The 16,458-nt window shown below is 41.6% G+C and overlaps 1 protein-coding gene across 1 annotated transcript in view; it reads right to left on the bottom strand.

Moving 5' to 3' along the window:
- pappa2 (pappalysin 2) overlaps positions 1–16,458 on the bottom strand; it is a 45,025-nt gene that overhangs the window by 25,113 nt on the left and 3,454 nt on the right. Inside the window, exons 2-6 of the mRNA XM_042094095.1 lie at positions 14,068–15,127; positions 5,064–5,212; positions 986–1,279; positions 494–686; positions 118–239 (exon numbers count right to left, since the gene is read on the bottom strand). Coding sequence (XP_041950029.1) covers positions 118–239; positions 494–686; positions 986–1,279; positions 5,064–5,212; positions 14,068–15,127 — 1,818 coding nt within the window. The remainder of the gene's footprint in view (positions 1–117; positions 240–493; positions 687–985; positions 1,280–5,063; positions 5,213–14,067; positions 15,128–16,458) is intronic.

Raw genomic sequence — 16,458 nt, 5'->3', positions numbered from 1 at the left:
TAATAATTCGCCTTACTACTTTCTGAGGGTTTTATGTTTCCAGTTTCAGTGCACATTATCATACTTACATAACACGGTGTACAGCCAGAGAGATGAAAGAGCTTGGCATTAACTCACCAACAGCTTCTTCGGGCGTCCAGTACCCGGAGGTGTCGCATGCGTGAGGGGACGAAGCTTCGTGGGCATACTGATAAAGGACCCCATCCTCATCACATCTCTGGCAGTTCACATCACCCTCCCTGAAAAGAGAGGAAGAGAGACAGAGAAAGGGAAAGAAAGAGAGACTGGATGTCAGATGTTTTTTGGTTACTTTTGATAGTCTTTTTACTTTTACTTTTAATTGTCTTTGAGAGAGTCGTTATACAAACAACAAAACACGACACACACACACACACACACACACACACACACACACACACACACACACACACACACACACACACACAAACACACACACACACACACACACACACACAAACACACACACACACACCTCTGATAGAGTGGACCACTGATTGGAGACAGCCAGTGGATTGAGACTGAGTCTCCTGTCTGGCCAACCACCATTGGTGCAAGAGGAACTGGGGCGGGTTTTCGGTCCTCAACCCAACTTCGGTAGATTAAATCTACGTAGCAGTGCATCCTCGCCACTTGATTGGGTGTGAAGTGATTGGTGCAGTTATCATCTGCCAAAATAAAAATTAGTAGATGTAGATGTTGACTGAAACATGTAAATAATATATAATGTTTTTGGGATTATATTGTAGATTTGATTTAACTTATCTATTTGTAAGGACAACACAGATTAATCAACATTTCTGTATTATGTGCATGTATCCTGTAGCCAACTGGCTTATTTACAACTGTCGTCGATTGGCAAGATGTTTTGATAAGACACAAGAAGTCTTTTGTCCAGATGTTTTTGACTGCCATTTAGGTGATAATCATCGCCTATGAAATAGGAATGCTGAGCAATGCTGGTTACCTGTGTAGCTCATGTAGTTGCTGTACGGTGTGTTGTAATAGTGGGTCAAGCCACAGGTGTCATTGACTGGGTCTGGATCGCGGCAAGCCTTGGACTTAGGGGTGGGTGCTGTGTCGGCACACAAGTCGCCCGTCTCCATGGACGCCTCGATCTCTTGGCAGGGGTCATCGCATGACTCCCGCTCGCTGACGCCTTTGAAAACGTGGTAGAGCCCGAAGATGTGGCCCATCTCGTGGATCATGGTGTTATTGTGCCCCACAGTGCCATAGTAAGAGGGGTTTAGAATCATGCCACCTAGAACAGGAGCAATGCATTTCATTACTTCCTTTCATCATTTATTTTCAATGGACTTCCAGGACCTCACTTGCTCTACCAAGTCAAAGCAGAAAAACTTACAAAACTTTATTGAGAGACGTCTATGAAAATCACAGGCAATGTAGAAATATTTCAATGTGTCGGACACAGAAACATTAGACGGTCACATTTCACAGGTGATGTATTAAAGGAACCGTATGTAAGAAATGTATTTCAATTAATCATAAAATGGCCCTGATATGTCACTAGACATTAAGAAATCATGTTCATTTCAAATGTTTATATCACTGACAACAGTAGTCCGGCCAGGATATTGTCATTTAAAAAGTGAAGTTGCAGTCAACTGATGTTGATGTTGTGTTTTGTCATGTCATGTTGTGTTTTGGCCTGATGCGCCACCCTCCACCTATCTACTAATCACAAAGTCAGTAGTGTTTCGCCATCCGAGTTGGCAACCTCGAGTCAGTCGGGAGGGGAAGGGGATACACCGCTCTACAGTAACTTGAAAGTGATTGCAGTCCCATTTTTGGCCACAATCTTACATATGGTTCCTTTAAATCAGTGGTTCTCAACCTTTTTTCAGTGATGTATGTACCCCCTGTGAAATATTTTTTCAGCCAAGTACCCCTTAACCAGCGCACAAGAATTACCGCGACGCTTCAACCACGACTCCATCGTTTGAGTTTTGACAGTGATTGACAGGTGATGGCGGGTGGCATGTGACAGGTTGGGTCGAACCATCCTGGTATGGGGGGCACTCTGGGTTTTTAGGATAATGAAATTGAATAGCCTACTGAAATATAAAATTCATTTTATGAACTTATATTTTCCTAAAATATTTATTAAATAATTGTTTTTAAAGTATTTTTGCATGGATTGTACTTTTTAAATATATGTATATTTTAAAATCTCACGTACCCCCTGGAGTGCCTTCACGTACCCCCATTTGAGAACCACTGCTTTAAATAATACACAACAAATAATAACCAATGATTTTAAGTTGCTGTCACAAGCTTAAGCTGAAAGCTGTTTTAAAGTGTAAAGGATAATTCCGGTATTTAGCACTTTGAGTCCCTTTTCTGGTTTGTTTTGGATGAACTAGAGTGGTGGACACCGAAATTTTGACGATGGGTCCTGTCTCGACTTTCTGACTCGTTTTGAATGGCCTTTGACTGGCTGGCTATGGGCATGCACAAACATGTCCTTAAAACAACCCTTAACGTTCGTTTTCAAAACTGTGCAACTCACCGAGTGGTTGGTGGTGTTGTTGGTTATTAAAAACAAATATATCAGCGCAATGTATGATTTCAATCCGTGTTATTTGCTATTGTGGAGCTATTTTTTCCGATACCTCACAACCGTGTATAAACTTCCGCTCAATATTTGAGTCTGAAGCATGGGCAGTAAAAGAAGATCTCGCGGGGGAAAGACTACAACCGTAAACAGACCCCCTTTCCGTTTCCAGTAGCGCAGTGATATCAAGGAGCAATGAGTCTTCCAACAGAAATCAATGGGATTTTACAAAATGGCAAATAAAACACGACAGAAACTGTATGGAAACATTTGAAAAACACAGCAGGTAAGGAATTGTTTGAAATCATTTAATGTCTATTTGCATCATTTCTTTGAAGCAATTTATGGAATATGGACGCTGTTGCTATTACTCTTTGTTAACTTTAAAAGGGAAACAAAAAAGACGGCTATTTGCTCTCGGACAAAAAACACTGCTTTGGCCGGTCAGAGATTATCTTCTGAGCTATTCCAGAGACGCTTGCTCAAGACACAAGCTTTCATCGGCCACTGATAGGATGGCTGGGTAGTGTGGAAAAAAACAAGTCTGGGAAGAAAACACCCATCCTCCTTTGAAATTCCCTCTCTGAAATAGCAGGCCGGCCAGAAAAATGAGAGACTGCCTTGCCAAGCATGCCTGTTAGACGCAGATCATTTGCCACCCTACTTCCAGGTCAACACTCCATTACTGTGATCAGATTTCATTTAAATTGCTCAGGGCATTAACTTGAATTTGTCCCTAGACATGAAACATCGAGGCACTTTCACAAATAATCTGGTGATTTATCTGGAATCAAAGTAGAGCACTGTTTTGCCAAAGCCCACACCATAAACTGTATCCTGCCAATTTATGGGAAACTAATCTCTCCATTTAACCTTCATGTAGGTCCACTGAACATTTGTGGGCAGAAAGAATGTTGCAATGATGTCTGCAGAGGTTTGTCTCTGACATGACAGTATATCAAATGTATTTATTTTAAAACCAACAATAAAAATAACAGCATCTACTCTTGTTTATTCCTGCATTAACAAGACTTAATAAGACAGTATCCCATTCCTGTGTGCAGATGTCTTTCTTTCTCTCCCTGTTCCAGATTACTGATGATGAGCTGGAGAAGACAGCTCTGTGGAAGTGTGCAGCCATCCTTAAGGATCAGTGTGTTGATGTAGTGTTGTTCTGTGGAAGAAGACAGGGCCATCTGTGCAGGAATGCAGGCAGTCCCCAGGGCTCTGGATGAATGTGCCGGGAGATACACACAAGCTCCAGGGGCAGCACCAGATAGCTCTCTGACTTTAAAATGCAGACATTCCCTCCATCTCACTCTCTGTATCTCTCTCTCTCTCTTTCACACACACACACACACACACACACACACACACACATACACACATGCGCATTCATATTCTCTGTCTTTCCCTCTCTCATTCATATTTTCTCTATCCCCACACATTTCTGCATGTCTCGGTCTTCTCTCTCTCTCTCTCTCTCTCTCACACACACAATCACATTATGGAGGTGAGCAAATTGCCCATGTTCAAATCAGCAGTCTTTTATATTTGAAACTCCTAATTGAAAGCCAGTCCTTGTTATGTAGGCTTAACCAAATGAACAACTTGCTGAATCAGTAAAAGTTTTGCACAGGAAACAAATCTCCGTTTTAAAAAAGGAGATTGGCCCATGCACGTCTATTCTTTCTTTAATGAGCTCTACAACACAGCAATAATGAAGACAATAAAATCGGCTGGCAGGTGAGAGTAGATGGCAACAGCGCTTCACCCACTCTGTTTTTGTTTGGTTGTTGTGGGGGGTTCTTTCATTCTTTCACCCATTCTTTTACACTGGAAAGCCTTAATGATCCGGAGGGAATCTACAGGGAAATCTATGCGTGCCGCAAGTGTTTACGCTTATATCCAAGATTACAGCTCATTAATCCCATAACGGAAAACACAGGAAAAAAGGAGTGAGTAAGGAGAACGAGAGAAGAAGGGGGTCGTGAGAGGCCGACAGAGAGCTATTTTAGTGCCCATTTATGATTCACAAAGTGGATGCTGGGGCAGGCCGGGTCAGGGAGGCCCATGATCTGATCCCCATCCCAGCAACAGCTCCATACAGTTAAATACGCAGCAAATATCCAATTCTTTATCGGTGTTTGACGTCACTAAGAACTCCCAAAGTGCATGTTTTTCTCTGTCTTTTAGAATAAAAATGATCCTTCATACAGCGGAGAAGGGTGTAAATAGATACGGAGTGTTTCAAATTTACCAGCAAAGCAGGCTATGCACACCAAAAGCATTGTGTAAAACATCATGCTCACCATGTGGCTTCCTCAGTAGACTACTTCATCTATTCCTCTGCCACTTTACATAACAACTTACACATATCCTGAATATTTTCCATCCAACAAGATGCTTTTACATGACATTGTAACTTATTTGAATTAATTTCCCTTGGATAGAGATACCAGCGTCTTACCCTGATGGGTGAGGGCCTCCTTCGCCCAGGGCCAGGTGGCTGCGCCGGCCAGCTCCTCGCGGGCTGAGTTGTTGGCAAAGAAGACATTGAGTGTCTTGGAGCTGTTCAGATGAAGCAGGTCTCTCAGCTCTCTGACACTCAGGTAAGCCCTGCAGTGGAAACATATTTAGTTCAACACAAACAACCTGCCATGGAAAAACAGAGGACTCTGTTTTTTTGGGGTGGGAGTGGGGGAGGTGGAGGGTGCACAACCAATGCCTCTATGCTGAGTGAGCTTTTGCTTGTCATATAAATTCTGTTGAGCCTGAGTTATGTTTCAGGTGCCACATGGCAACTGTCAACATGGCAAAATCATCCCCACGTATACGCCTGATATGCCTGAATGGCAACATGTCAAACTGTCTGGGAAAGCCTGTAAATCTAAATGTATGTTGTATGTTGTTATTTTCTCATCAAGCCTGTGAAGGTATCATTTACAATATCAAAAAAGTTAAAAAACTATACATGAAAACATCTCTCTTAACGTTCTCTCCTGCTGCAGTGTATGTTAACTATGTTGGTAGTATCCACCGAAAGCTGCAGGAGGATGACCATTCCATCTGATCATGTCTGTCTGGTTAGTTACTTCTCTCACATAAGTAGTTCGGATTTAATGACTACCAAGGAAGCAATGTAGTATTTAAAGAGTGAATAAATTCAAGACTTCTTTTATATTTTCTTTTTCAGCAGTTATCAGTAACAATATTTATTTATTTTTTTACATTTTATCACAGAATGGAGAAAAGATTACCAGATTGTCATTTGCTTTGATGCATTTTCCAAGGATAGACTCAGCCACTACAATGATTGTAAGTCACAACTGATTGAACACACCCATTTATTCCAGAAAATCTATCATTATACAGATGGTCGGCATATGAGCGTTTGATCACTTTTGGCAAATAACTGAACAAGACTGTGAACAAGACTTTGTCAAAAAACACTCTGTCTATCTAAAACCAAGAACAACTGTTGCAACTTTACACAGAACTAAACATTTGATCCCTCTGAAGAGCAAACCAGCACGCGGTAGCCTGTGAAAAACCATTACAGAATAATTGTAAATTGGTACCAAGAAAAGTTGGCCTACAAAAACAAATTGAAGAAGCTTTTTAAAAGTCATGAAATAAATGCATCAGAAACCACACTGGGGCAATGGGTTTGGCAGGAGTGTAACTGTTTCCAGCACCTTCAGAACATGACTGTGGTGGATACAAACAAATGCAATCCCACATAGCATATCAAAAGCCATCAACTTACTGATGAGATCAACATGATGTTTTTCTTATGAAAGAGTAAAGAAAAAAAATATGAGAAATCTACCGGTATACGCCGAGAGGAAAAAACTGCAAAGAAACCCTCACCATAAGTCAATTTGAGGAATTTAGTCTTACTCACATAATTCTTAAGGTGCATAATTTCTTGAATTGGTGGTGGTACATGAACCACAGTCTTGCCACCCCTCCCCTCCACTCCCTGGCACCCAACAGTGATAAACTGCCATGGAGAAGCTTTGATGTGTGAAGTTAACTTGTTTTCTTACTAGGACGTGTCAGAAGCCATTTTTCTCTCTTGCTTCCACACTGTAAAACCTTTGCACCACCTATCACTGTCCTGTTCGTTTGGAGAGGTCTGCATCTTAATGCCCCCTGTTTTTGAAGCACGCCAAAGGGTCTAGCCCATTAGGGGAACCACCTACTGTTTCTTGGATGACGTCCATTAAGTCTTGACCAAAGTGTAGCCTTTTTTCATTCTGTTGTTTATGCAATAAGGGGGAAGTTGAGACAATTTGCTCACACATTCCAATTCCTCTCACTTTTATACAAAAGGTTAAGAAATTTAGGGGAGGCATATCACATTTTGTAAACATTTTGAGGTGTAATTTAAAGTAATTTGTCTTTCAATTTATCGTTTTCAATGGGCACTGTTCATATCTACATTTATGGCCCATGCAATGTTTTATGGCTACGAAATACTGCCATAATGTGGCAAACTCATTAAATGTTGCTATTTCAACATGAAAATGCCATTGCAAAAGCAATTCATATTCCAATGTCTAACTTCATTGACCACTTAAAGGTACACTATGCAAGATTTTTACCTTAAATAATAAAATAGTATAATATAACAGCTTCAAAGTCATTTCGATGGTAAACAAAATCGTAGTAGAGTGAATCATCCTGAAAGCAAAGCAGCAGGGGGCCGCCACTAGCAGAACCAGCAATTCAACTTTGGAAGCTGGCGGCCCAACAAATCTCGCAAGAATGTTGAAACATTACCTTGTCAGTAATTTAGCTCTTTGGAGATACTTTTTGTCTGTTTTTAATCCTTCAACTCCATAACAACAAAAGCATTTTCATTGTTTACAGGGGGGATTAGTCAGGAGAAGTTTGCTATTTAGCACAGCAGAATAAAATATAAATATATACTCTAGAGGGAGCTCTACAGTCGCCAAAAATACCTAGTATTTTAGTCTGTAGATAAGTAGTGATTGGCTAACTATACCTCTAAACATTGAAAAGAAAATATTTTATACAGTTTCTTCCATGATTCCATAAGGAAACCCATACACAGTTACGGAACTCTTATGGAATACTTTTCATTCATTCATGAGCTAAAAAACAACACATTTCAGACCTTACATGTAACTCTGTTTTTCTTTTTGGCTCTGAGAGATTAAAATGAAGGTCAAGATGCCAACACAAATAATATTTCCACTGTCCACTATTTTTGAAGAAATAATGTTCAACCTGAAGTCTTACATAAACAAATGCCCGCGCCTTGCAGGAACATTAGTGGTTTACTAATAACTGAGAACTGTTTGTCAAGTCTGACAGACCCCTTCAAACACGTTTCCAATTCAGCTCAACCAGAACACATTTCAGGACAAGCAGATGAATTACATCATGAATAAAAATCACATGCTGTCTTTTTTCTGCACTGAAACATCTTAAGGAATAATGTTTTGCCAATCTGTTTCACTGTGCCCTGATTCAAACGGTCAATTGAGAATAAATAGCAACCTACCTACACACAAACTTAGATTAGGAAAACACCTGGTTGTCATATTCAATAACTTCTCAAAATAGGAAACACCTGACTTTAAAATAATAATAGATCAAAAAGGGTATCAGGAAACTATAGATATGGACTGGATATCACTGTGTGATCAATCATTTGTTATCAGTCTGCTCAATAAGTTCAGGGAACATCCCAACATGTTTTTCTGAAAACACGTAAATAACGAGACACCAAACCCCCTTCCCATGGCAATGAAGATTGTAATTTATCAATAACATATAATTGTGGTTACACTCCTCGCCAGTGAAACAAATGCACGGACAGAGAACAGCAGATTTCTCAGCTACAGAACCCATCAGAGAACAGCATATTTTTCAGCTACAGAACCCATAAGTAGCAAGGCAAAGAACTGACTCTGGCCCACGCCTGGGCCTGATACATTCCACTCCGCACACGCACACTGGGTCTTCACTGCTCAGTGTCATACCATGACACTGTGCCAACATCATACAGAGCATGTTGAACGGGCCATATCAGCTGTTCTATGTCATTTAAACCTTAACCAAAAGCGCTGTCTGACACTTTGACTTCAGTTGGAGCTTTCTTCTTGTTTCTCCGTGTTTTTTTTTTCCATGGCCAAAACTCTCCATATACATGGTGATTCTCTGTGCACCATTTCTCTCTGCTTGAGCTACAAATTTGTGTAGTGACAGCCACTGGCAGGGGGCTGTGTTGCACTGGCCGGCAGAACATACCTGGACTATAACTCACACCAAAAAATACTGAAATCCCAGACCTCGACATAAAAAGCACGCAATACAATTGCCATCAAAATGTCATCCCAGCATTAATTCTCTTCGGTCGCTGGACTGCTTTTCACCCATCCAGCCTTCACAGGAAAGACCTCTTTAAAGCGCCACACTCAGGGGACTGGTGCGAATCTTCCCAGAGCTACATTAACAGGAGGGATATCTGTTTGTTAACTAAGTGGCAATGTCAACAGGTGCCGGATCGGACAGGGCCCAGATGTGGGCCAGGTCTGCGACTGTCAACGGTGGGTGTCCGAGCTGCTGGGCTGCCGTTGCTGAGAATGGTCAGGTTTAACCTCTTGCACTTCAATGTTTCGGACCACCAACGCTTAACTATCCCTTCAAAAGCATGTGAGCTATATGTCTGAGCACATGGTAAAAACATGCAGTCCCCACGGAACCCTTTCATGGCCACACATGCTTACACAGACTTAAACACACACACTGAGCCCCCCCCACACACACACACACTAACACACACACACAGACACACACACTAACACACACACACACACACACTAACACACACACACACACACACACTAAAACATGAATGCACACAAGCACACGAACACGCATGCACATGCATGCACACCTGCAGACAGAAGAGCGCGAACCGTGCAAACCTGAGGTTTGGCCACGGGTCTTCTGTTGTCCTCTTTAAAGACCTCACAGTGAAAAACAACCGAAAGCAAACTCTCAACTGTTTTTCAGACAGCCATCCAAATATATCATCAGGGCCCCATTAGTCTCCGCGGGAATACCTCAGGAACAGATAGAGGACTTCAAAGGTATGATACCTCTCCCGAAGTCCTCGCCCGGTCATAAAAGCCATACACCTGGTGGAGGGGGGAAGCCGCAGTGGCAGAGGGGAGCTGGCACTGCAACCTCGCGGTCTACGTGCGGAGAGCCCGGCCATGGTGATTTACGGCGCCGCTGTCAATTCAGCTATGAGGGAGCTGGCTTCATGTTGTGAGTCGAGTACCTGTGGCAGCAGTGACTGTGAAAGTGGGTAGGCTATAAAGCCGACACACTGCGAAGCACTATACGTACAATGGCTGTCCGTTTCAAGTTGTCTGCGACAGGAGAGCGATGACAGAAAAATAAAATGGGATAAAGTGGTTCCTTGAAGCAGGTATACTTTTGAGTTTTTGAGTGGTTGTATACTAATCTCTCACAAATAACTACATTAAGAGGGTTTTTCAACACAGAAATTCAAAGTCTAAACAAATTCTAGGTATAATTTATTTGCATCATAGTTGAAAAATAAATAAGAGGAAAATGGCTTGAATGTGGGTCATTTTCTATCATTGAGCTCTTTTTATAAACTGTACTGACAGAAATCACTGCATTTGTGTGACATTTCTCTTGATGCATGTCACATCTGTGAAATATATTGAAGTGCAATAAAGCTTTTTTTCTCTTTTTTTGCATAGACATCAGCTTATGCATTCCTACCTACATATGCACAACTGAAAAAGAAAGACATCATGGCACGACATCACAAAGTCGAACCGGGAGCCAAATAAGTTTGCCTGTCACAATGAATAGAGCTGAGCCTTCTGGTTTTGTTGTTTAGCCACTTAAAGTGTATACTTTGGCCACTCTGTCTCCCAGCTTTGCATGCTTTGAAAAAAAAAAAGAAACTGTTCCAGAATTTCATCTCATACATCATGCATGTTGCGTAATGCACAGTGTTCTCACAAACTGTATCACTTCTTGTTCCTTATTTCCATATTAGTCGGTGGTTCATTAAGCTGTAGAGTAGTACTATTAGAGCTTTGTTTCCTATCAACAGTTAAACACATTTACAGTTCAGCTCTGGCCGAGAACAGGGCAGGGCTCTCATTGGAGTTTATTCCTTGCGGCTTGCGGTTTTAATGTGTTTAATAGCCAGATTCAACCATTTATTAATGTGGAAATAAAACTGGAAACAGACAGACATAGTGAGACAAAGTTGCTTCATGAGGATTTCCAACAGAGGGACTAAATAAGGGTGGTCCAAAAGTGTTTAGAATCATAGTTAGCATTAAGATAATTTTAAACTGATTTTAAAATTCAAAACTGACATTTGGAGTGTTCATACCTACATTCAGCATATCAGAATTAGTTGTGAGTGTGTGTTCTGTTATATTTGGCAGATAATGAAATAACACACACACACACACACACACACTGAACCACATATGTGCATGTGCAATCACACACACACACAGACACACACACACACACACACACACACACACACACACACACACACACACTTTGGTGATGATGATATACTGTCATGTGCGTTTCAAGTGATATGTCATCACAAAGCACACCTCAGAGCATGGCATGGTATGTCAGAACAGATGGCATGGTATTCCACCTGCTAGAAAGATAATTTGCACTTTTCTGATGTTTGCATATTCATTTGTGGGAAGGTCTTGGGAAAAGTAGGAGGTCTGTACAATATTGATATTACAGTTTTTTTCAGTCGCTAACAAGCGTTTGTCTAACCAGTTGTCACATTTTCAAAACTCTAAACACAATTAGCACAGCATCGGTCTTTTGTGGCCATACCATTCACACATTTCATGTCGTTTCACACAATACGCTGTCAGTGAACACATTTCCACAATGCTTATATTTTCTTAACAAACAAAGCTATACCTCCCAACAAAATTATGGATTGTTTTTGCAGTATTTACAAATGTTAACACACAACATCCCACAGTAGCAAAAACAATATTCCAAACCTTAGATACAATATTCCAAACCTTAGATACACTTAGATAAATCTGCTTCTGCTACCAAGCGGTTTTATCCCATCACCTTGGATACTGTAATATCAGATGTGATGTTTATGAAAACATGTGGCCTGGCCGTGAAGAGTGCAGAGATTAGATACAATAATTTTGTGTTTTTTTTTAACCCCCCCCCCCCTCCCCTTTTATCTGGGCTTTTTGCTGTTGTATTTTTGTTCAGAATGCTCTTGTGTGTTTCATGGATATTTTGTTCACTGTAAGCAATACTGTAAACTTTTTCTGTTCTATCATACTGTAAACAGTATTTCTACTGAACCTCCTGTAGTAAACAGTAAAGGAAAAAAACTGATTTGCTTTTTACTGGAATGCTTTTGAATGTGAACATTACATGTGGACATACAGTTCCCAACCAAGAAATTTAGTGTAAAAATGGTGGATTGCATGTTTTGCATATATACCACTGAAACATAAAAGTATATGCAGTTTTTGTAATGTCAACAATAGCCACTATTTTGAAACCTGGTGTACTTTGATTGACTGCATGTACCTTGTGAAGTAAAAACAAGTGTTATTCTTTGACAGAATCATTTCATTTTGAGTCAGATTTCCAGTGTTTTAGTAAAGTTAGTGTGTGCAGAGAAAGATGTGTTAGTATATATGTAACAAAATGTGTTTTCGAGAAGAATATTATCCATTTGGCCAATTGTGTTTTGAAGGTGTGAGTCTGTGTTAAGAGTTTAGAAAAAGTATCTGAATATATATATATATATATATATATATATATATATATATATATATATATATATATATATATATATTCTGTATGTGTATATATTATATATACAAATAATTTTATATGTAAATGATATATAATATAATATATATAATTTTATATGTATGAAAACTGTGCGGGACAGCGCACATCTATCTTGTGTTGAAAATCTACCTTAAGAAGGTAGCCTGGGTGCCAGCCGAACTTAGTCCCGCCCACAACATTTGAGGTCGGAAGTTCGGTCTGGCATTGCTCCGTTGTGGAGCAACTATGCTCACCCTAGATCTGGCGGACCAATCAAATGGGGCTTTACGATGATGAACAGGTGAGCAACAGCGCCTCATCTATCACGTCATCTGAACACGCTTAGATTAGGCCTATGTTTGCAACAAAAATGCTGTGGCTAGAAGGAGAGGAAGAAGGAGAAGGTTTGTCACTGAAAACAATTTTTTCTGAAAACTTTGGCCAAAGTTGAGATGTGGGAAAACTCATGGTTTCACTTTCATAAAGGGAAAACAGCAGCGTGTTGTATTGTGACATGTTGTTTCCTCGTTCGTTTGAAATCTCTGATTGACCACCTGTTCGAGGGATTTGTGACAGCCTTTCCGAGCTGTTTATAACATGTTTGTAGCATATCAGTGTTCAACAGAATTATTTATAAAAAAGGAGGGGATATAGGCTATCAGTTTTTTACTAATAGCCTACCCTACTACGTATATCTTAGATTTCGCTAATGAGTGTTTAGGAGATATTAACGGCACAATAACTTTTACAAAAGACCAGAAAACAATGTTAAGGCATTTGTGGAGAAGAAGGATGGTTCGTGTGTTCTTCCTACACCTCACGGTAAGCTATTTCGTTGCTCTGATTGGTTAGGTCTATCCAATTGAGTGCAGAGGCATTCCCCCCCTGTATCGGTTGAAACACGCCCCATAATAACATCCCAATGGAGCAGTATCAGACTCATATTCTGGCTACATCAGGCTATTAAGAAGGTACTTATTTGTACCTATTCGATTCATATTCAATAACTTCTGATTCTAAACACATGGCAGAATAATAGATCAAAAGATTTGTAGTCCAACCAAGTATTAGTTCTACCTGTGCACTTTTGATCTCACTAATGAACTGATCTACCTGGCTGAGTTCAGCTAAGAATCAGCTGATTTAGTGAATGGTTGGAACAAAAATATGCTATATGAATCTTACTTTCATAAACCAGACTTTAACAACCATGCCAGAGTGTACCACAGTACTCCATGTCTTTCCCAGGAAATTTGAGGGAAATTAAATGAAATCATTTATCATGTATCAATTACAAATAACTTACCATACTGATGAGATGTAATTTAGGAACAATGGCTGACAAATAATGAACAAAACATTAACTAATAGCTTACAAATGCTTATCAAATGCTTCATAGTGTGTAGTTCTTATAAAGTGTTTGGGGGAAATGGTGTCACACAGTACTCTGAAAGTGAATTAATCTAAATACGGTGTCATTGTATGTGCTAATGTCATGTAATAGGAGAGATGGTGGGGCTGTGTTCGGAGACAAGGCATCTATGATAACTTGACCATTATCATTTGGGGGAAGCAAAACAATCCTCACCTGTACGAAGACTCAGGGTCAAAACAGGTCTTGGCCACATCAGTGATGTCTGGGTCACAGCAGTCTCCGTCATCGTACTCATTGTCCACGTTGTTGCACTCCATGTTGCACTCCCCATCCCGCCGCCTCCAGGGGTAGCAGGGCCGCTGGCGCAGACAGTCGCCGCCGTCGTGGCCGGTCAGTCGGTGGTCACACTCAGGGTCACAGTGCTTGTTCCCGATCTTGGCGTTGAGACAGCTGCCCAGGATAAAGCGCTGGCGCAGGGAGGAGTTGTGCACGGTGTGCACGCTGAGCTCCAGGGTCAGGTTGTAAGGCCGGAACGCCGCAGCCAGGGCCCGGTGCTGCCGTTGGATCTGGATGGCAGAAACGGTAGGGTGGCTGCCATCGTCATCACACACGTTGACCACGCGGTAACGGATGTGCTTCTCCGCGCGAAGCTGCCAGTGCTCGCCGTAGCTTAGGACGACATCCTTGTTGTCGCAGATGGTCAGGCCGCACGGCGGGGGCAGGAAGGCCGAGACGAGCTCGTGCTCGGGATGGGGCGTGGCCAGCACGGCCGGATAGTGCCCGTCCTTGTAGGGTAGCCACCACTGATCAGCGCGAGTAAAGTCCTCCCAGGTGGCAAGCAGTGGGCTCTGCCTCTCCTTCTGGCTGTTCCCGGCGAGCAGCGTCTCATGGGCGCGCGGGTGACCCCACAGGCGCACGCCACCCACGTGCCCCCGGAAACTGTGCCTGGAGTCCGCCTGGTCCCCACCCAGGAAGAACATTCGACAGGTCCTCATGAAGGGGCTGTACAGAGCGCCGGTCTGATGGCTGCTCTCCCCTACCTTCGCCCCGTCCACATACAGGGCCATCCTGTTGCCGTCGTAGGTGGCCAACAAATGAGTCCAGATGTTCGGACGATAGTGCTGGTGGCCTCTGATAGTGGTGGCTCTGGGGTTGCGGTCCGTGCAGAGGGAAAAGAAATACCTGCCATCTTTTCTCCCACCTGGCTCAGATGTCTGAATACCAACTGACCACCCTTTCTCATTCAGAGGGTGAGAACAGTTGTCAAACACTCCTAAAAAGGAAGCAAAACATCTTTCTCAAGAGGAAGGAATAAATCACTAAAATTGAAAGCCATTGAATGGCGAACGTTTTGTAATTGGAATTCAATTACCCAAAGAGTTTAGGAGTTTGAGCTATTCCCATTAAACAAAGCCACCAATATTCCCAGCTGCTTTTCAAAAAGGGCGGTCACATCTGGCTGCCAGATGTTTCGAGGCAGGACAGAGAAAGGTCAGGGAACCCCTTCACCCTCCCCACGTGAACATGCACGCACACCCACACACAAACACAGACACATGAGCACACAACACTCACACACACACACACACGCACACACAGAGATGCACACACAGAGACACACACAAATTCAGTCACAACACATTGGCTTGCCTTCCTTCATCTCTATCTCTCGTGGGAGAGTAGTGGGTACTGTTCAGCAAACTATTCTGGTGGTTTGGCATCAAAGTGTTGTCCTTCTGTCAAAAGAACTGGACGGCGGTCTGTACAGAGTCTGTACTGTAATAACATGGTCATAAAGTGCTTAGAGAACAAACATTCATGAACACACAGTCACTGAGGATAATCATAGTTATACAAGTTGACAAAAGCCAAAAGCTTAAAGTAAATAGTGATTGAAACGGGAGGAAACTGATCATAATGTTTAACAGCAAATCCATTATGCTTTGAAGTGGTTTCAAAACAATAGACTGAATTTCCTTTTGGGGTGGGTTGTGGCACAGGTGTACATATTTATGGAATGTGATGTAACTTTTTGATTCACAAAAGATTTAGGTTTTTCAAAACTGTGAACTGTCATGCTTCTGGCTTGATTATTTCCAGTAAACCCTTTGATCTGATCATAAAAACTGCCTATCTTGGCTACAAATCTGTAACTATTCAGTATTAGTTTCTACATCTGCAAAAAGTCATCAAATTCGGTCTGATGACTGGCGGCCATTTAAGGATATCCTTCTTTGAGCCAGATTTTAACTAAATCAATACATCACAGTATTGGTCTAAGTGAAATTGTACTAAAAGATGAAACACATGAAAGCGTCTCAACTGCAGCACATTTTCTAAAACATCCATAACAAAACACTCTCGAGGTCACCATCAACATCCTGACTGACAGGATATGTACACACCCAAAGGCCCACTACATTTGTCTTGTGCAATCAACCAGGATGATCAGGAAGAGTGCCACACATTAATAGTGCCTTCTACATGGCAATCAGAAATGTATGGAGGGTCTCTGAGGTAAGTATGCCAGAATCTATCCCAGCTGCCAAACAAATGTGATTTCTCGGAGAACATCCATTGTAACACATGCGTTTTTTGCCATCT

This window comes from Alosa sapidissima, chromosome 1 (assembly GCF_018492685.1).
Source record: "Alosa sapidissima isolate fAloSap1 chromosome 1, fAloSap1.pri, whole genome shotgun sequence".
NCBI classification, from domain to species: Eukaryota; Metazoa; Chordata; class Actinopteri; order Clupeiformes; family Clupeidae; genus Alosa; species Alosa sapidissima.
The sequence above is the reverse complement of the archived record's forward strand: the minus strand, read 5'-3'. Positions and strand labels throughout refer to the sequence as shown.